The sequence below is a fragment of the Cervus canadensis genome, chromosome 29, assembly GCF_019320065.1.
Source record: "Cervus canadensis isolate Bull #8, Minnesota chromosome 29, ASM1932006v1, whole genome shotgun sequence".
NCBI lineage: Eukaryota > Metazoa > Chordata > Mammalia > Artiodactyla > Cervidae > Cervus > Cervus canadensis.
This window is the reverse complement of record NC_057414.1, coordinates 17547568-17569949: the sequence shown is the minus strand read 5'-3', so window position 1 is coordinate 17569949 and position 22382 is coordinate 17547568. Positions and strand designations below refer to the sequence as shown.

General features: G+C 38.4%; 1 protein-coding gene across 1 annotated transcript in view; it reads right to left on the bottom strand.

Moving 5' to 3' along the window:
* The window catches only part of LOC122431460 (glycerophosphodiester phosphodiesterase domain-containing protein 4-like), a 108250-nt gene that overhangs the window by 32718 nt on the left and 53150 nt on the right, over positions 1–22382 (bottom strand). Inside the window, exons 11-13 of the mRNA XM_043452790.1 lie at positions 22119–22128; positions 9409–9630; positions 6919–7073 (exon numbers count right to left, since the gene is read on the bottom strand). Coding sequence (XP_043308725.1) covers positions 6919–7073; positions 9409–9630; positions 22119–22128 — 387 coding nt within the window. The remainder of the gene's footprint in view (positions 1–6918; positions 7074–9408; positions 9631–22118; positions 22129–22382) is intronic.

Below are 22382 nucleotides of genomic sequence, written 5' to 3'. Positions count from 1 at the left end.
TCTTTATGAATCTCAAAGGGAATTATACTGAGTGGAAAAAAGTCAATCATAACAAGTTGCACACTATGATTCTTCTCTATATCTTTCTTAAGAATATAAAATTACAGGTGTAATTATTCACTGAGGAGGTTAGGGTTTGAGCTGAGTTGGATGTGGAAGGAAGGGGAATGTGGTTATCAAAAGGCAACAAAAGGAATACTTCTGGTGATTAAATAGGTTTATATATTGGTTGTGTTATTGGATCCACAAACACACATATGATAAAATGGCAGAAAACTAAATGTTGTACAGTTGCCAAGTTGTGTCTGACTCTTCATGACCCCATGGACTGCAGCATTCTGGGGGTGTCTCAATATAGAGAACTAAATATATTCATACCCAAAAAATGCATAAAAATGAATATAAGTAATGTTGGGGAAATTTGAATAAGACTGATAGATTGCATCAATCTCAAATTCTTGGTTTTGACATCATATTAAAATTCTGCAAGTTTTATCATTGGAGTAAACTGGGTAAAAGGTACACAGGATTACTTTGTATTGCTTCTTAATGCTAACCTGCAACCATCTCAAAATAAAAAGATTAATAAAAAAATATTCTAGATTATTTTTAATGCAATAAAATATACTTTGGGGGTTATAAAATAAAGCATTATTAAAAGTATTATTTATAAGAACAACAGCACAAATGGGAGAGGGTAGTAAATGGACTACCCTACTTCTAAGGACTTAATAATCTACATTTTCTATATTGCTCAGTTCAGTTCAGTCGCTCAGTTGTGTCTGACTTTGCAACTCCATGGACTGCACAGGCTCCCCTGTCATCACCAAATCCTGGAGCTTGCTCAAACTCATGTCCACTGAGTCAGTGTTGTCATACAACCATCTCATCCTCTGTCGTCCCCTTCTCCTCCTGTCTTCAATCTTTCCCAGCATCAGGGTCTTTCCAAATGAGTCACCTCTTCGTATTAGGTGACTGAAGGTTTGGAGTTTCAGCTTTAGCATCAAGTCCTTCCAAAGAATATTCAGGGTTGATATCCTTTACAATTGACTGGTTGGATCTCCTTGTAGTCCAAGGGACTCCCAAGAGTGTTCTCCAACACCACAGTTCCAAAGCATCAATTCTTCAGCACTCAGCCTTCTTTGTGGCCCAACTCTTGCATCCATACGTGACTACTGGAAAAACTGTAGTTTTGACTAGATGGACCTTTGTTGGCAATGTCTCTGCTTTTTAATATGCTGTCTGGGTTGGTCATAGCTTTTCTTCTGAGGAGCAAGCGTCTTTTAATTTCATGGCTCCAGTCACCATCTGCGGTGATCTTGGAGTCCAAGAAAATAAAGTCTATCACTGTTTCAATTGTTTCCCCATTTCTTTGCCATGAAGTGATGGGACTGGATGCCATGATCTTTGTTTTTGAATGTTGAGTTTTAAGCCAGCTTTTCACTCCCCTCTTTCACTTTCAAGAGGCTCTTCCTCTTTGCTTTCTGCCATTAGAGTGTTATCATCTGCATATCTGAGATTATAGATATTTCTCTTAGCAATCTTGATTCAAACTTGTGCTTCATCCAGCCTGGCATTTCACATGATGTACTCTTCATCCAGTTAAATAAGCAGGGTGACAATACACAGCCTTGATGTACTCCTTTCCCAATTTGGAACCAGTCCGTTGTTCCATGTCCAGTTTAAATATTGCTTCTCGACTTTCATGCAGGTTTCTCAGGATGCAAGTAAGGTGGTCTGGTATTCCCATCTCTTTCAGAATTTTCCACAGTTTGTTGTCATCCAAACAATCAAAGATAGAATAATATTAATTCAAGGTGGATTATAATAAATTAGCAATACTTTTTATAATCCCTAAGCAGCCACTAAGAAATAATTCAAAAATGTAAAAAGCCCATAGAAGAGACAGAATCCTAAACAATATTAATTTAAGTAAGAAATTTAAAGATAGGAAGGAAAGGCTGAAATAATCCACCAAGAATAGAGAGCATACATAGAAAAAATGTCATGATGGTAATGTAAATACAATTACATTAGTAAACTAAATATTAACTGACTAATGATTCCCATTAAAAGATTATCCTCAGAAATATAAAAACAATAACCAGTAATATTATGCTTATGAGAGATGTAATTTAAATACTGGGAATTCCCTGGTGATCCAGGACTTAGAGGACTCTGGGCACTCAAGCTGAGGGACTAGGTTCTGTCCTTGGTTCAGGAAATAAAGTCCCACAAGCTGCGTGATAAAAGAACAAAACAAACAAATAAATTAAAATATGCAAAGGAGCTGAAAGAAGGACAAAAACTAACACTAATGATAAGCCAGCATGGCAATATTAATAGAAGTAACCATTAGACAATTATAACCACCGACAATGAGTATTTCATAAAGAAAGGATGAATTCAGCTAGAAGACCTAACAATTTGAAATGTAAATGAACCTAATAAAAGTGTTTATAATATAAGAAGCCAAACAACCCCGCCAATAACAAGAAAACAACAATAAACAGAACTAAAGGGAGAAATACACAATTATAGTTGGAGATATTAACACTCCCTTCTCTATAATTGATAGATGAGGCATATAGAGCCCTCAATTTCTCTCTGACTGAAGAGGCTGCACCCAGAAGAAAGAAGGCAGAAGAATGGTCTAACCTTCTTGTCAACAGGATAGCTACGTCTTTTCTGAATAGAATAATAATATTTGCTAGGTATAGAGAACTTTATGTATAGAACATGTGCCAAAGAAGGGTGAATAATCCTTTAGGAAGGATGAATAATCCTGGTTGAATATTTCTTTATTACATATTTTGTAAATAAATATTGAATGTGAATTTATGAGGCATGGGTCCCTGGATAAGGTCATATAAGTTTACACAACCCTCTGGGAGTACTTAATGGAGATGTTTGATAAATCAAATGCTTCCCTTCTAAGTGAAACAACTCTACAAAAACTAACTTGGAGGCCTTATATATTATTGTGGGCCATAGAGTGTCTAATAAAGGAATACACATGCAAAGCTGAAATCAATGTCTCTGATCTCTTCTTGATTTGTCTAAGCCTATTGATTGCCTCCTTTATGTCTAAAATTGATAATAAAGTTTCATAGTAAGTTCTCTGATATATGTGAGTTTAACAGGCACCCTAATGCTTTGGGTTAACTCAATAGTAAAAGCGGGGGGTGGGGGGGGAATTCAGTATAAAATGTTTCAAAAGACTGTCAGCCAATTTTAACTAATTGCTATTTATAGAATACCACACCCAACAGTGCAAGCACATCATTTTTAGATGGACATGAGAGGTTTGCCAAGATGAAGAATATAGTGAGCTATAAGTTTACATACATTTAATATACCAAAATCATACAGAGTGTTCTCAGGTCACAATGAATTTAAATCAGAAGTCAACACTAAGGGTAGATACAAAATCCTCAAAGTTTTAAAAAGTTAGCAACACACTTCTAAACAATACATGAATCAAGTGGGAAACAAGAAAATTTTTAAATAATTTAAATTAGATTATTAGACAATATGTCAAAATTATTTGTGGAATGCAACTAAACCAAGGTTTAAAGCAATGAGAAATTTAAAGCACTAAATGTTTATGTTAGAAAAGAAGATTCAGAACCACTCATCTAATTTTCTACCTAAAGAACCTAACAAAAGAAGGGTGAAAGTAAACCTAAAGGAAATAGAAGAAAAAATTAAGATAACGACAGTCAATGAAAAAGGAAAGCAGATGTGCAACAGAATAAAGCTAACAAAGCCAACATTTGGTGTTTCGAAATGGTTAGTAAAATTTATAACACCTTAGCAAGATTGACCGAGAAAATAAAAATTTCCAGTCCAAAATATACTGGAACTAGAGGTGTTAGTTGGACAACATTCTGAGTGTACTAAATGTCACTGAACTGTTTACTTTAGAATGCTTAACTTTGTATGAATTTCACCTCACCAAATTAGTTTTTAAAAATAAACAAAATTTAAAGCACTTCAAAATTTTGACATCATAAATCATAGCACATCTTTGTATCCATATAATTTTGGTGAAAGTAATGTATTCAAAGCATTCTCAGCAAAATGTCAGTGTCATAATATCTTGTGATATTTATCAGTGGTCTGATAAAATGAGCACTGACCATAGAGAATGTATTGGAAATGTGACCATAATAACAAGTATTCTGGTCATAAACAGTATAAAGATGACTTAAGGTACAACTCCTTAATTTCTTAAAATTTAGTTGTTCTTGAGGGGAATAACCTGGAATAAAGTTTGGCTCACAAATTATCAAGATCAACCTTGTAGTACAGGTATATGGGAAAAAATCCTTGTTCTTACTAGAATATACGGTTTCCTTTAAAAAAAGGACGGTCCCTTGTTTACGTTGAATTTTCACATAAAACTAGCGTGGTACACTGTACATATTGCTACTCAGTATATATATGCTGTGTTAAACCAAACTGCTTGATTTTCCAATAGAACTCTGTATATGATCCTTCTTAATTCTGATGCTAGTTGAAACTATGCCCATATAATAATGCCAAAGAATAACTGAAGACTTACCAGTGAAAGAATTTGGACTCTGGAGTCTATGAGCCTACATTTAAATCTCAGTGTAGTGCCTTAGTAAACAACTATACTAACTTTGGTGAGTTGACTAACATCTCTGAACTTTTACTCTTTAGAGACAAGTTTTCTCATCTGCAAAATAGGGATGATGGTAATTTTTAGGGCACGGTATGTAAGAACTGCAATGATAAAACACCAAGTAACATCTCTGCTGTTTGCATATTTGCTCAGCATTTTGCTCTGTACATATATGAATTGTCTCACTTAATATTTTAACCATTCCATCAAGTATCTGTGATCCTTAATTTATAAATGCAAACTGGTGGTTAGAAACTTGTCCAAGTCATAAGTGTAATCATCACCTGGCTGATGGGTAGGCCAGAAATAGAAAATGAGCCTGTGGTCTACCAACCACTTCACACACACACACACACACACACACACACACACACACACAAACCCTCAATAAATGGAGATATTATAATTAATTTCAACTACTACAGTAATCTCAATCATGATTATGAAAGAAGGAAATCATCTTAGAGCCATTTCCAATTTGAAAATAAGGGAAATACAAATACAGGCAAAATAGAGAATAAGTTGGGCAAAGAAAAATCTTCTGGTAAGAAATAAAAGAGAAAACATATACAATTTTCTAATGCTAAAATAAAAAAGACAATTTTTTATGATCAATTCCACTGTGGCTAGAAAGGCAGGAAAAACATGAAAAGGGGAAAAGATGGATCAAATAGCCTAGTTTAAGCCATGAAATACAGAAAGGTATTAAGGGGAATTTCACTATCCCAAGGAGATTTTGGATGTACATCTATAACTATATACACATCTATATCTGTATCTGGAATCAAGATAGCCTGGAGAAACATCCATAACCTCAGCTATGCAGATGACACCACCGTTATGGCAGAGAGTGAAGAGGTACTAAAGAGCCTCTTGATGAAAGTGAAAGAGAGGAGTGAAAATGTTGGCTTAAAACTCAACATTCAAAAAATGAAGATCATGGCATCTGGTCCCATCACTTCATGGCAAATAGATGGGGAAACAATGGAAACAGTGACAGACTATTTTCTTGGGTTCTAAAATCACTGAGGATGGTGATTGAAGCCATGAAATTAAAGACGCTTGCTCCTTGGAAGAAAAGCCATGACCAACCTAGACAGCGTACTAAAAAGCAGAGACAGCACTTTGCTGACAAAGGTCCGTCTGGTCGAAGCTCTGGTTTTCCCGTAGTCAGGCATGGATGCAAGAGTCAGACCACAAAGAAGGCTGAGTGCTGAAGAACTGATGTTTTGAAACTGTGGTGCTGGAAAAGACTCTTGAGAGTCCCTTGGACTGCAAGGAGATCAAACCTGTCAATCCTAAAGGAAATCAGTCCTGAATATTCATTGGAAAGACTGATGCTGAAGCTGAAGTTCCAGTACTTTGGCCACCTGATCTGAAGAGCCAAATCACTGGAAAAGACCCTGATGCTGGGAAAGATTGAAGGCAGGAGGAGAAGGGGACGACAGAGGATGAGATGGTTGGATGGCATCACTGACTCAATGGACATGAGTCTGAACAAGCTTCAGGAGATGCTGAAGGACAAGGAAGCCTGGTGTGCTGCAGTCCACAGGGTTGCAAAAAGTCAGACATGACTGAGCAACTGAACAACACCAACAATATCTATATCTATAAATTTAGCTACATTTATCTCTCAAAGGAAACTTGGTCTCTGATGAATTTAGAATTATCTGAAAAAAATACCTTAAAATCTAACAGAAAGGGCATATGGATTAATGTAAACAGTGAATAATAAATTTTAAAATGTTATTTTACTCCCAGGTACTTTTAATTCTGAAAATGTACCTCTAATAATAATAAATATGATGATTAATAATTTTTCCTTCTTCTCATACTTGGCTGTCTCAAATATTTTAAAACAATGATTTAGCTATGTTATCAATTATTACTATAAGAGATCTGGATATTGGGGTCACAAAGCCATTTATAAGGTACTAGATTCTGGAAGAGGAAATCAATAACTTTTTGAGTTCTGACTTTTCAATACTTATATTGTGCAAAAAGAAAAACACCAAGAATACACAAAAGTGGGTTGACTGGAGGACAGGAGAAGGGGCCATGGACTATGTCCCAATAACAGAGTCTACCCTTTGATAAATGTTTTAGGGCAGATAGGGAGGAAAGGATAACAAAAGGAAATTTGGGAATTCTACAAAGATGGCCAAACCCAGAAATCCTGAGATGGGAGGGGGAACCTAAATAACTTGGCTAGGATGCAGATTTTGTGCAAGAAAGGCAACACATGCCAAAAGGGGTTAAACACTTACTTCAAGCCATTGTGGAACAACCTCTTATAGTCAACATTTATTCTAGTGATATTTTCTTTTCTAAGTTCTTCAATGGTGAATAACCGGCCAATGTGCTGAAAACCAGGAGCTTTGCTCCTGACATACCTCCTATCAGAACCTGGTAACCAAAAAATCTGCAAGGAGAAATAGGAAGTCTTTCAGTGGAAAATCAGCTATGTTGGTACAAACAGCCCCATGTAGAATGGGAGGAGTCTCATTCCAGCATGGGTAACAGTCTATAGGGAGCAGAGATTCTAGCCTTCGATGAATGAGTCAACCTGCCCTAACGTTGTCCAGTGAACTCTTAAAATGGGGCTGTCACCAGTTTTGTTCTGGAGCTGAGTTTTCCCAGTTAACATAACGGGACCAAAGGTGAATTGTGTCACCACACTAGCTAAAGTGGATGAGGAGTTTGTAGGTGTGGATAAAAGGTCAGGATCATAAACATCTCCTCTGGCTGATGATGCTATAAATCATTTTTGAGGAGAGTCATTTTCTGCCAACAGGAGATGCTATTATGACTCATCTGTGCAAAGAGTTCTATTTGCAAAAAGACATATATTTGTTTCTCTCATAGCATTCTTCCACATTCTGAAAATTAAAGATATTTGGAATGACTGACTGACAAAATGCAGAGCATTCTGGAAAACAGGATGAATGAATCTCTGTTCAAGTAAGAACTTTCTATATCATAAATGAAAGCTGGTATTCAAAGCCATAGTGTTCCATACTGGGGCCCTTCTCTAATAGATGTACATTGGTGATGATGCAGCTCACCTCATATAGCCATTACATAAATTCCCTTTTACTTCATTTGGTTTGGAACAGCAAACAGCCTCAATGTTTTCCCCACTGATATAAATTTAACTGGCTCATTCTTAGACTGGCACATGTATTGGGTTGATCAAAAATTTTGTTTTCTTTTTTTCCCTGTAGGATGGCTGTAGCAGCACTTAGCTGTTTTAACTTCATTTTAAACAATGTTCTTATATTGCATTGTAATAGCTGGCACTCATTAGTGAGCATTTAAAAAAACATAAATTTGGAGAATTTTTGTATAGCCATATTAATATTGAAGATTGAAGAAAAAGTCACATTTTTCACATATTATGCTTTAGCATTTCAAGAAAGGTAAAAACACAACTGAAATGCAAAAAAAAAAAAAGATTTGTGCCATGTATGGAGAAGGTGCTGTGACTGACGGAACATGTTAAAAGTGATTTGTGGAAGTTTCATGCTGGAGATTTCTCGCTAGATGATCCTCCATGATCATAAAGACCAGTTGAAGTTGAGAGCGTCCAAATCAAGTGTAGAAAATAATTTTTACCACCTTGGTTATGTTCATTGCTTTGATGTTTGCATTCCACATAAATTAAGAAAAAAAAAACTTCCTGAAGGTATTTTTGCATGAGATTCTTTACTTAAACATATTGAAAATGTTATGTATTAAAACATATTGTGATGGGTGATGAAAAGCAGATTCTGTACAATAATGTGGGATTGAAGAGCCCATGGGGCCAGCAAAACGAATCACCACTAAACACACCAAAGGCTGTGTTCATCCAAAGAAGGTGATGACGTATCGGGTGGGACTGGAAGGGAGTTCTCTATCATGAGCTCTGTCCAGAACAGCAAATGATTAATTATTCAAGTACTGTTCCCGATTAGACCAACTGAAAGCAGCACTCAACGACAAGCAACCAGAATTAGTCAACAGAAAACGAAAAATCTCTCAGCAGGATAATGCAAAACCACCTGTTTTCTTGATGACCAGGTAAAAACTGCTACAGCTTAGGCGGGAAGTTCGGATTCATCTGTCGTATTCAGCAGACTCTGCATCTTCGGATTTCCATTTCTTTTGGTCTTTATAAAATTCTCTTAATGGAAAAAAATTTCAATTCCCCAAAAAACTGTAAATGGCACCTAGAACAGTTCTTTGCCCAAAAAAATAAGTTTTGGGGAGATGAAATTATGAAGTTGCCTGAAAAATAGCAGAAGATAAGGCTTCCCAGGCGGCACAATGGTAAAGAATCCACCTGCCAGTGCAGGAATTGCAGGAGACACGGGTTTAGTCTCTGGGTTGGAAAGAATCCTTGTATAGTAAATGGCAACCCACTCTAGTACATGGACAGAGGAACCAGGCAGCTTATACTCCACAGGGTTGCAGATAACTGGACACAATTGAGCACACACCTTTACCTTATTTTAAGTGAAACAAAACAGTGAATACATCGTTCAATAAACTTCTTGGTGAAAATGAAAAATGTGTCTTATTTTTACTTAAAAACTAAAGGAATTTTTGGTCAACCCTGTAGCTAGCTATATAAGCAGCCAATTCCATTTCTCTAGGAGTAGAATTGTTTAAGCATTCCAGGGAAGATCTACAAGGTTCATCAGGTTCAAATGCTATGCTCCTGAAACAAGTAACCCACTTCCCAACCTTTAGCATAAATACTGAGATAGACATACCTGATGTTGCTCAATGTTAGAGTCAAGTATCACGCTTACTACAAGGCGGATATACGATGATCTGGCAGGATGTGATCGTGGAGGAGAATTAAGATCAAATATAACCAACTTTTTTTCCCTCCGTGCAAGTTCCAATAACTCAGATAGTTTTGGAATCTTCTGATTTCTTGCTCTTTCCTTATCAGCCTCTGATAAGGGTTTCATACGAAAAAATGGTTTGATCTAAAAATAAGTACATCAGAGAAATCATTGGTTTCTATCAAAAGTATTTTCCAATTCTCATGCTTTTAGCCCCACAGCAGCCCTATCTCTGTACTAATCCATTACCATTCAATCCATCAGGTTTTCTGAAGTACTGGTCCTTAGACAACAGTTGCCAAGAAGAGAAATAAAATATAATTTCCATGGCTAGTGATGGTATTTGCAATGATAAAGGAAATACAATAATGTGGAATTAAAGAGACCATGTGGCCAGCAAAATGAATCTCCATTAAGCACATCAAAGGCTGGTCTGCATTCAGAAAAAGTGATGGTGTGTATGGTGGGATTCTAAGGGAGTTCTTTATTATGAGGTCCTTCCAGAAAACCAAATGAATAATTCTGCAAGTACTGCTCCCAATTAGACCAAATGAATGCAGCAATCAACAACAAGCCCATCACAATATGTTTTTTAAAAAAAGAAATGCAACAAGTCAAAATGGTCATCTGAGGAGGCCTTATAAATAGCTGAGAAAAGAAGAGAAGTGAAAGGCAAAGGAGAAAATGAAAGATATACCCATCTGAATTCAGCATTCCAAAAAATAGCAAGGATAGATAAGAAAGTCTTATGTGAACAACGCAAAGAAATAAAGGAAAACAATAGAATGGGAAAGACTAATGATCTCTTCAAAAAAAAGTGGAAATACTGAGTAAACATTTCATGCTAAGATTGGGCACAATAAAGGACAGAAATGAAGTGGACCTAACAGAAGCAGAAGATACTAAGAAGAGGTGGCAAGAATACTCAAAAGAACTGTACAAAAAAGGTCTTCATGACCCAGATAACCACAATGGTGTGGTCACTCACCTGGGCCAGATATTCTGGAGTGTGAAGTCAAGTAGGCCTTAGGAAGCATTACTGTGAACCAAGCTAATGGAGGTGATGGAATTCCAGCTGAGCTACTTCAAATTCTAAAAGATGATGTTAAAGTGCTGCACTCAATCTGCCAGCAAATTTGGAAAATTCAGAGTGGCCACAAGACTAGAAAAGGTCAGTTTTTATTCTAATCCCAAAAAGGACAAAGCCAAAGAATGTTCAAACTACTGCACAATTGCACTCATTTCACATGCTAGCAAGGTAAAGTTCAAAATTCTCCAAGCAAGGCTTCAACAGTACGTGAACCAACTTCGCGAATTACAGGCTGGGTTTAGAAAAGGCAGAGGCAGATTCATATTGATATTTGGTAGAAAACAACAAAATTCTGTAAAGCAATTATCCTTCAATTAAAATAAATAAATTAACTTTTAAAAAAAGAAAATGCAGAGGAACTATGGATCAAATTGCCAACATCCACTGGATCATAGAAAAGCAACAGAATTCCAGAAAACCATCTACTTCTGGTTCATTGACTATGCTAAAGCCTTTGACTGTGTGGGTCACAACAAACTGTGGAAAATTCTGAAAGAGATGGGAATACAAAACCATCATACCTACCTCCTGAGAAACCTGTATGCAGGTCAAGGAGCAACATTTAGAACTGGACATGGAACAACAGACTGGTTCCAAATTGGGAAAGGAGTACATCAAGGTTGTATATTGTCACCCTGCTTATTTAATTGATATATAGAGTATATCATGAGAAATGCCAGGCTGGATGAATCACAAGCTGGAATCAAGATTGCCAGGAGAAATATCAACAGCCTCAGATATGCACATGATACCACCCAATGGCAGAAAGCAAAGAGGAATTAAAGACCTCCTGATGAAGGTGAAAGAGGAGAATGAAAAGGCTGGCTTAAAACTCAACATTCAAAAAAACTAGGATCATGGCATCTGGTTCTGTCACTTCATGACAAATAGATGGGGAAACAATGGAAACAGTGAAAGACTATTTTCTTGGGCTCCAAAACCACTGTGGATGGTGACTGCAACCATGAAATTAAAAGATGTTTGCTCTTTGGAAGAAAAGTCATGACAAACTTACAAGGAGTATTCAAAAACAGAGACATCACTTTGGCAACAAAGGTCCATCTAGTCAAAGCTATGGTTTTTCCAGTAGTCATGGATGCCATAGTTGGATCATAAAGAAGGCTGAGTGCCAAAGAATTGATGCTTTCAAACTGTGGAGCTGGAAAAGACCCTTGAGAGTCCCTTGGACTGCAAGGAGATCAAACCAGTCAATCTTAAAAGAAATCAACCCTGAATACTCACTAGAAGAACTGATGCTTCAATTGAAGATACAGTACTTTGGCCACTGGATGCAAAGAGCTGACTCATTGGAATAGACCCAAATGCTGGGAAAAATTAAGAACAGGAGGAGAAGGGAATGACAGAGGATGAGATGGTTCGATGGCATCATAGGTCAATGGACATGAGATTGAAACAACTCCGGGAGACAGTGAAGGACAGGGAAGCTTGGTGTGCTACAGTGCATGGGGTCACAAAGATTTTAGACATGAATGAACAACTGAGCAACAACAATTCTATAACATAGAACCTGCTGTATTTGCATTGAAGGATATCCTTAATCTTCTCTAGATCTCCCTTTTCAACCCTTCTTTAAAACTTAAGGTGATAAAATTCATATTTTCTTTCATTGGTTACCCACATTTTCTCTTACTGTTTTAGTTATTTGTAGTGAAAAAAAAAAAAAAAAAAGACTTCAGCTTCAGACTGAATTGGACTCAATCCCCACTCTATCACTTCTTTGCCTTCCTTGCTGTGTGTCTGTGTGTGTGTGTGTGTGTGTGTGTGTGTGCATGCATGCGTGCGCACGCGCGCACGCGCACGCAAAATGCACCCTCTGTCATGTTCAACTCTTTGCAACCCCATGGAGTGTAGCCCAATCTGCCTGGCTCCTCTGTTGATGGGATTTTCTTGGAAAAAATACTGGAGTGGGTTGCCATTTCCTTCTCTAAGGGATATTCCTTGCCATATTCAACTGTTAAAATCCTTTTCTCTATTTGCAAAGTTTAGCTCAAATGATACCTCCTTCATGAAGACGTCCTCAAATATTTCTGAACTAAAGACAGCTTGGTGGCATTCAACTCCAATGGTTCATTTTTAAGCCTCTTTAATACTGTTCTCTATCCTTGTTTGTATACGTCTTACACCAAATTCAATTTCTGGCTTCATATACTCTTGCTTTGTAACCTTGATAAAATCACTTATATTCTCAAAGTCTCTATTATCCAAATTATAAGATGGGGAAAGGGAGGAATAATCTACGTATTTCTCAGGGTTATTTTGTTTATTGAATATGATAAAATATTTTCTAGGCCTAGGAGAATGTCTTGTACACAGAATATTGTGCAATTCACAATAGTTCCCTCACTCTACTGTTTCTACTGACGGCAACTTTCTCACAGCAGGAACTGTCACTTTTTTGTATATTATACAGCATTTCATCTTACATCTCAGTCCATATATATGTTGCCTGTATTAAATTTAGTAGATGGCTACTTTTACCATCTTAACCAATTTTAGATCACTTGTTGGTAACACTGGTGAGAGAAGGCTATCTCTCGGAGGAATGAAAGAGTAGCTACCTCACATTTTCTCAAGACTAAAGTATGCTCTCTTTGTCTCCACGCAATTTTTTTCTTCACACTTATTCCACTGTTTGTATTTGTTCCCATTCCTATTCATAAAAAACAGAAACCAAAAAGACCTTCAGTGATCTCAAAATATCTATTCAACAGTCATCTTTGCTGAACTTGCACACCTTCATGATCTTCCAGATAACCATAAATCTTTTCTCTTTAAAAGTACTCAAAGCAGGAGGCCAAGGTCTAAATCTATCAACAAGTTAACACACATCAAAGACTCATTGTTTAAGGCCTATTCCTTGATCTAAGAGTAACACTTTCTATTTTTGCCTCAGGGAAAAAAAATTCAGTCTTGGCCACATTAGTCATCTACTCATAGCCTGTACAATGAGACTTTAGAGGAAAGGTTTTAGCAGATCATCATACTATACAGAATGCTCTGACTAAAGTCCTTAGACAAGGGCCTCTTTCACAGAAGACAGACCAGTCTATGGAATTCACATATTCCATCATTGATGTGTAGCATCTGACCCCCAATTCTGAAAAGAAACACTACATCAACTTAGGTTTTGAGCTTCATGATGGCAAACTGGTAGTACCCATTAAGCTCAAATGGGTATTTCTTCAAATCTTCCATGATACAACTCACCACAGTAGGGAGAAATTGACTACAGTATTTTTTTTTTTTGACTGTGCAGGGTCTTTGTTGCTGTGTGTGGGCTTGGTCTAGTTGGGGCGAGTTGGGGCTACTCTCTAGCAGCACAGCACAGGCTTCTCTTGCAGTGGCTTCCATCGCTGTGGAGTACGGGATCTAGGGCATGCAGGCTTCCAGTTCTGGTACATGGGCTTATTTGCCATGCAGCATGTAAACTCTTCCCAGACAAGAGATTAAACCCATGTACCCTGAATTGGCTGGCGGATTCTTAACCACTGGGCCACTGGCTAAGTCCAAAGTCACTATGCTGCTGCTGCTGCTAAATCGCGTCAGTCGTGTCCAACTCTGTGTGACCCCATAGACGGCAGCCCACCAGGCTCCGCCGTCCCTGGGATTCTCCAGGCAAGAACACTGGAGTGGGTTGCCATTTCCTTCTCCAATGCATGAAAATGAAAAGTGAAAGTGAAGTCACTCAGTCGTGTCCGACTCTTCGAGACCCCATGGACTGCAGCCTACCAGGCTCCTCCATCCATGGGATTTTCCAGGCAAGAGTACTGGAGTGGGTCACCAGTGCCTTCTCCGAAAGTCACTATAGTATGAAATAAAAACCGATGGGGTAGCTTTCTAAGACATCAAAAGATATGAGCAGTTCTTCCCTAATCTATAACCAGCATAATCCTAGAAAAACTATAAAGGTCAGACATGAATTGGAAACTTGCGCCAAAGGATCCTTTGAGGATCTCCAAGTAAATTTTATTCAATTTCTTCCCTCTGTGGGTTATGAATTTCTGCCAGTAATTATGTGCTTATTTGGGTTATTATATATTTGTGTTCTTTACCTAAGCCATTCCAACCTAGCTATTTAGTGAGAGGTGAAAACATTTTATTGGGAGTTTTACTTTAAATTATGTAAAGATTTGCTCCCTACTAAAATAATCTCCTGTCCTTAAACACACAATACTCTTGAAAAGTGGGGAAAATGCATGACATGTAAACAACTGCAATCAGCCAAACTGTCAGATGCTCTTGACATTCCATACCGTCAAGGACCACTCATTCTCTCTTCGACTTTGTGTTCTTTCCCATCAGGTAATCCTAGATTTGCTGTTATTGTTATCCAGTCTCTAAGTTGTGTTGACTCTTTGCGACCCCATGGACTGCAGCACACAAGGTTCCCCTGTCCTTCACTATCCAAGAATCCTAGATTATCTTCTGTCAGCTAATCACTTGCAGGCCTACATTTCAGAAATATCTCTACACTAGCTTTAAAACTTTCTAGCTATAACTTACCAAGGCTCTTTCAGGCAAACATTATGAGGGATTAGGCAATATAGCTCACTCCTATAATTAACAGAATGGCTCTTTTCCTTGCCAACCACCTCATCAGTGAAATCCAGTGTATAGAAAACAACTCATAGAAGGACTGCCATTGGAATATCACTGGAAAGGACCATAAGACATTTCTCCAAAGAAGACATACAGATGGCTAACAAACACATGAAAAGATGCTCAACATCACTCATTATCAGAGAAATGCAAATCAAAACCTCAGTGTGGTACCATTACATGCCAGTCAGAATGGCTGCTATCCAAAAGTCTACAAGCAATAAATGCTGGAGAGGGTGTGGAGAAAAGGGAACCCTCTTACACTGTTGGTGGGATTGCAAACTAATACAGCCACTATGGAGAACAGTGTGGAGATTCCTTAAAAAACTGGAAATAGAACTGCCATATGACCCAGCAATCCCACTCCTGGGCATACACACCTAGGAAACCAGATCTGAAAGAGACACATGTATCCCAATGTACATCGCAGCACTGTTTATAATAGCCAGGACATGGAAGCAACCTAGATGCCCATCAGCAGACGAATGGATAAGGAAGCTGTGGTACATATACACCATGGAATATTACTCAGCCATTAAAAAGCCATTCATTTGAATCAGTTCTAATGAGATGGATGAAACTGGAGCCCATTATACAGAGTGAAGTAAGCCAGAAAGATAAACACCAATACAGTATACTAATGCATATATATGGAATTTAAAAAGATGGTAATGATAACCCTATATGCAAAACAGAAAAAGAGACACAGATGTACAGAACAGACTTTTGGACTGTGGGAGAAGGCGAGGGTGGGATGTTTCGAGAGAACAGCATCAAACATGTATGTTATCTAGGGTGAAACAGATCACCGGCCCAGGTTGGATGCATGAGACAAGTGCTCAGGGCTGGTGCACTGGGAAGACCCAGAGGGATTGGGTAACAGAGGGAGGTGGGAGGGGGGATCGGGATGGGGAACACATGTAAATCCATGGCTGATTCATGTCAATGTATGGCAAAAACCACTACAATATTGTAAAGTAATTAGCCTTCAACTAGTAAAAATAAATGGACAAAAAAAAAAAGAAAAAGAAAGGACCATATCGAATACATCGAATACTCTTTTAACTCAATAGAGCCAATAAAGCAGAAAGAATTGATCCCTGGATACACATTTCCCAAGCAAAATCACAATACCCATCTGACAACAATTGGAAAGTCATATCCATTAGCGATTATAAACCCAGGTTTCCCAGAGAACCACAGAAGTCAATAGTTCAGTTCAGTTGCTCAGTTGTGTCTAACTCTTTCTGACCCCATGGACTGCAACACACCAGGCTTCCCCGTCCATCACCAACTCCCGGAACCTGCTCCAACTCATGTCCATTGAGTCGGTGATGCCATCCAACCATCTCATCCTCTGTTGTCCCCTTCTCCTCCCGCCTTCAGTCTTTCCCAGCATCAGGGTCTTTTCCAGTGAATCGGTTCTTCAGATCAGGTGGCCAAAGTATTGGAGCTTCAGCTTCAGCATCAGTCCTTCCAATGAATATTCAGGGTTGATTTCCTTTACAATTGACAGGTTTGATCTCCTTGCAGTCCAAGGGACTCTCAAGAGTCTTCTCCAACACCACAGTTCAAAAACATCAATTCTTCGGAATTCAGCTTTCTTTACAGTCCAATTCTCACATCCATACATGACTGCTGGAAAAAGCATAGCTTTGACCAGGCAGACCTTGGTCAATAAAGTAACGTCTCTGCTTTTTAATATGCAGTCTAGGTTGGTCATAACTTATCTTCCAAGGAGTAGTGTCTTTTAATTTCATGGTTGCAGGCACCATCTGCAGTGATTTTGGAGCCAAAAAAATAGTCTGTCACTGTTTCCATTGTTTCCCCATCATTTGCCATGAAGTGATAGGACTGGATGCCGTGATTTCATTTTTTGAACGTTGAGTTTTAAGCCAGCTTTTTCACTCTCCTCTTTCACTTTCATCAAGAGGCTCCTCTGTTCCTCTTTGCTTTCTGCAATAAGGGTGGTGTCATCTGCATATCTGAGGTTATTGATATTTCTCCCAGCAATCTTGATTCTAGCTTGTGTTTCATCCAGCCTGGCATTTTGCAAGATGTATTCTGCATATAAGTTAAACAAGCAGGGTGACAATATACAGTCTTGATGTACTTCTTTCCCAATTTGGAACCAGTCCATTGTTCCATGTCCAGTTTTAACTGTTGCTTCTTTACCTGCATACAGATTTCTCAGGAGGCAGGTCAGGTGGTCTGGTATTCCCACATCTTTAAGAGTATTCCACAGTTTGTTGTGATCCACACAGTCAAAGGCTTTGCCATAGTCAATAAAGCAGAAGCAGATGTTTTTTTGGAACTCTCTTACTTGCCATCTCCAAGGAATGTTGGCAATTTGATCTCTGGTTTTTCTGCCTTTTCTAAATCCCACTTAAACATCTGGGAGTTCTCGGTTCACATACTGTCGAAGCCTTCCTTGGAGAATTTTGAGCATTACTTTGCTAGCATGTGAGATGAGTGCAATTGTGTGGTGGTTTGAACATTCTTTGGCATTGCCTTTCTTTGGGATTGGAATGAAAACTGACCTTTTCCAGTCCTGTGGCCACTGCTGAGTTTTCCAGATTTGCTGGCAAATTGAATGCAGGACTTTAACAGCTTCATGTAATAGCTAAATGAACAGAAGTCAACAGCTGCCCCAACATCCTCGGCACAAGCAAACAGTTGCATGAAGTAGCACAGCTTTCATCAAATAGCCTTGGGAAAAGATTCTCCTGTTAAATACCAGACTCTCCTTTGAATGCTTCCATTCCTCATCTTTCTGGCCATACTTTCTTTTATTTGTTTAAGCTTATACACTTTTAAATAATTTGTTTAGGCTGCATGGGGGCTATTCTCTAGTTGCAGTGCACAAGTTTCTCACTGTGATGGCCTCACTTGTGTAGAGCATGGGCTTTAGGACATGCGGGCTTTAGTAGTTACAGCACATGGGCTCAGTAATTGTGCCACATGGGTTTGGTTGCCCCACAGCATGAGGAATCTTTCCAGGCCAGGGATCAAACCCATTTCTTCTGCATCAGCAGGTGGATTCTTAACCACTGGACCATCAGGGAAGTCCTAATGTTATACACTTTTGATTTCACCTATCATAAATATGATATTTATGATATCATATATCATTTTCTTTTATTATTGTCTTACTAAAAATAATAATCTGCTTAACTCTAAGGTTTTCTACACAATCATCACTCTAACTGTAATTAAGTTTCTCCAAGATGTTACTAGTCAGACAATTTGAAATTTTATTAATAATTATTTTCACGTATGTATTTAATGATTATTTAATGATTATTTCATGTATCTAATAATTATTTCATTTTGGTACTACTCTTCCTGTAATACCTAAATGAAAAGAAACATCCCTGACCTAGAAGAAGATAAAATGTACTTTTGGTGTAATAGTTGAATGTTTGTCATGACAATTCTCAAAGGAAACATACTCAAAGTTTACCAAAGTTGATAGCATTTTTCTTGTATAACTCCTGTGTTCTTTAAATATGTGGCAATCAGGCTTTTTGATGGTAACACAGGGCAGGGTTAGACTGTGGGCCTGTTAACACCTCTCCAACTGCAGGACTCTCCAAACCCTCAGTAAACCATATCTGCTTAATAAGCATATGAAGGAATAACATATTTCCTAGGAAACAGCCTTCTAAGGATATGAATCCCACCACCAGGAACTGAATAATCTGAGGTGATTTTAAAAATGTGTCTTTCACTTTGTTTGATGTGATAAATGACATAACCCAAGCCTTAGGTGTACAACATAACAGTTTAAATTCCTTAGCCTGAGTGCTTCTGCGCTTATTCGCCTAGTATTTTCTGACTTTTTGTGACCCCATGGTGTGTAGCCCACCAGGCTCCTCTGTCGATGGGAATTCCATAGGGAAGAATACTGGAGTGGGCTGTCCCCCCCCTCCAGGGGCTCTTCCCAACCCAGGGATCAAACCCAGGTCTCCTGCATTGGAGGCAGATTCTTTACCAGCTAAGTTACCAGGGAAGCCCTTAGCCTGAGTAGTTATCAAAAATAGTGAAGCCCTGAACTTATTTTTGTTAGCACCACTGCTAACACTTCATGTTGTACCAGATTAAAGATCAACTGTGGCTTGATTAGGGAAGGGTTAATTAAATGCAGTCTAAAGGACTTGCATTGCCTTCGTTTTGTGGCAGTGGATGCTACTTGCAATGCAGTGTTTCAGGAAATTTAACTTAAAAGTGCCATTAACTGTACATTTTCAATGACACTGACAGAGGAGAAAGGAGTGTGAGATTTACTTACTAAGCCCTGAATACTAGATAACCATTCATTCAGCAAGGATACTCTGCGTGTTCCTAAAACTCAAATCCTGTTATCAAAATATTCAATTTAGTGAGGGAGATAAGACACAGAAACAAATAAAACATAAGTTTCATGACAGCGGTCACTGAAAATTATTTTGGGCTCTTCTTAGAATTGGACTATGGTAACAGTAAGATGGTCTGGTCTGGTATTCCCTTCTCTAAGAGCTTTCCACTGTTTGTCATGATCCACACAATTAAAGGCTCCAGTGTAAGGGAGATTAACCCTGAATATTCACTGGAAAGACTGGTGCTGAAGCTGAAGCTCCAGTTTTGGGTCATGTGATGCAAACAGATAACTTATTAGAGAAGTCCCTGATGCTGGGAAAAACTGAGAGCAGAAGGAGAAAAGGGCCTCAGAGGATGAGATGGCTAAACAGATCACTGATGCAATGAACATGAACTTGGGCAAACTCCGGGAGATGGTGAGGGACAGGGAGGCCTGGTGTGCTGCAGTCCATAGGCTGCAAAGGGTCGGACACGACTGGGCAACTGAACCACAACAACAGTAAGATGCAGCTTGCAAATAAAGAGAGAGAGAGAAACACCAAATGCACTATTTAATTTGACCACTGCATATATTAAAAATGAGAAAACCAAAGCTTAAAAGATAATCACAAGTACAATTTTTAACTAACAGGTAAACTGGAAGTGACATGTCCAGTCATTGAGCTCAACAGTGACTGAAAATTTTCAGTCATTATTACTTCATATATTTCTTCCGTTCCTTTCCCTCATTCTTCTCCATTTGGTTTACTTATTACATATATGTTATATCTTTTGTGACTGTCCCACAATTCTTGGCTATTCTGACTTGTCCTTTTTGTTCACTTTCCTCTTTGCATTTCAGTTTAGGAAGTTTCCAGACATCTTCAACAGCACTGATTTCTTCCTAATCCTTGATGAGGATGAGCCCATCAGAGGCGTTCTTCATATCTATTAAATATGTTTGATTTGGAAGCTTTTCATTTGATTCTTTCTTAGAGCTTCCACCTCTCTGCTTACATTGCCTATCTTTTCTCGCACGTTGTCTACTTTCTTCATTACAGCCCTTAATATATTAATCATGGTTATTTTATATTTGCTGATATATCCAAAATCTGTATTATATCTGAATCTGGTAGCGATGCTTGTTTTGTCTCTTCATACTGCGCTTATTCTTATTCTTTAGAATTTTTTGTTGGAAGATGGACATGATGCAATAGATAAAAGAAACTGAGATAACTGTGCTTTTAGTGTGAGCTTTTATGTGAATCTACTAAGACCTGAATTATGTTTAATGTTTGCGGTAGCTATAGGTACCATAGGATACAGCTTCCTTGTTTGTTTGTGTCCTACCCTATTTCTGTGATTTCCTTAAGAACTCCTTCTTAAACACAGTCTGTGTAGCAGCTCTCAGTCATAAACCACTTTTATTATACTGAAGCCCTGTTCATGTACTGGTAAGATATCAGGGGAGGAAAGCATTCTATAATCTTATTAATTAAATCTTAATTTTTTCAGTGGGTTTGAGACTTTGAGCTATCATTCAGAAGCATTTCTTAGCATTTTATCTCCACCCATACATGAGACAAAAAAGCTAGAAGGAAATGGAGTTGGTTAATTGCCCTTCTGGCATGTTAAATAAGGTTATGCTAAAGTAGTCATGTATGGATGTGAGAGTTGGACTGTGAAGAAAGCTGAGTGCCGAAGAATTGATGCTGTTGAACTGTGGTGTTGGAGAAGACTCTTGAGAGTCCCTTGGAGTGCAAGAAGAGCCAGCCTAAAGGAGATCAGTCCTGGGTGTTCATTGGAAGGACTGATGCTGAAGCTGAAACTCCAGTACTTTGGCCACCTCATGCGAAGAGTTGACTCATTGGAAAAGACCCTGACGCTGGGAGGGATTGAGGGCAGGAGGAGAAGGGGATGACAGAGGATGAGATGGCTGGATGGCATCACTGACTCGATGGACATGAGTTTGAGTAAACTCCAGGAGTTGGTGATGGACAGGGAGGCCTGGCGTGCTGTGATTCATGGGGTCACAAAGAGTTGGACTCAACTGAGTGACTAAATTGACTGAAAGTGGTTCCCCTTGGAAGCACTTTGTAATGGAGAGCATGATGTATTGACAAAAATAAGCAAATGGGACCTAATTGTACTTAAAAGCTTTTGCACAAGGAAGGAAATTCTAAGCAAGGTGAAATGACAACCCTCAGAATGGGAGAAAATAATAGCAAACAAAACAACTGGCAAAGAATCAATCTCCAAAATAAACAAGCAGTTCATGCAGCTCACTACTAGAAAAATAAACAACCCAATCAAAAAGTGGGCAAAAGACCTAAACAGACATTTCTCCAGAGAAAACATACAGATGGCTAACCAACACATGAAAAGATGCTCAACATCACTCATTATTACAGAAATGCAAATCAAAACCACAATGAAGTATCATCTCATGCAAGTCAGAATGGCCATCATCAAAATGTCTACAGACAATAAATGCTAGAGAGGGTAGGAAGAAAAGGGAACTCTCTTAAACTGTTGGTATGAATGCAAACAGATACAACTACTCTGGAGGAGAGTATGGAGATACCTTAAAAAACCTAGAAATAAAACTACCACAGGACCCAGCAAACCCACTACTGAGCATATACCCTGAGGAAACCATTAATGCAGCACTATTTACAATAGCTAGGACATGGAAGCAACCTAGATGTCCATCGGCAGATGAACGGGTAAGGAAGTTACGGTGCGTGGGTGCTAAGTCGCTTCAGTCATGTCCATCTCTGTGCAAGACTATGGACTGCAGCTTGCCAGGCTCCTCTGTCCATGGGATTTTCCAGGCAAGAATGCTAGA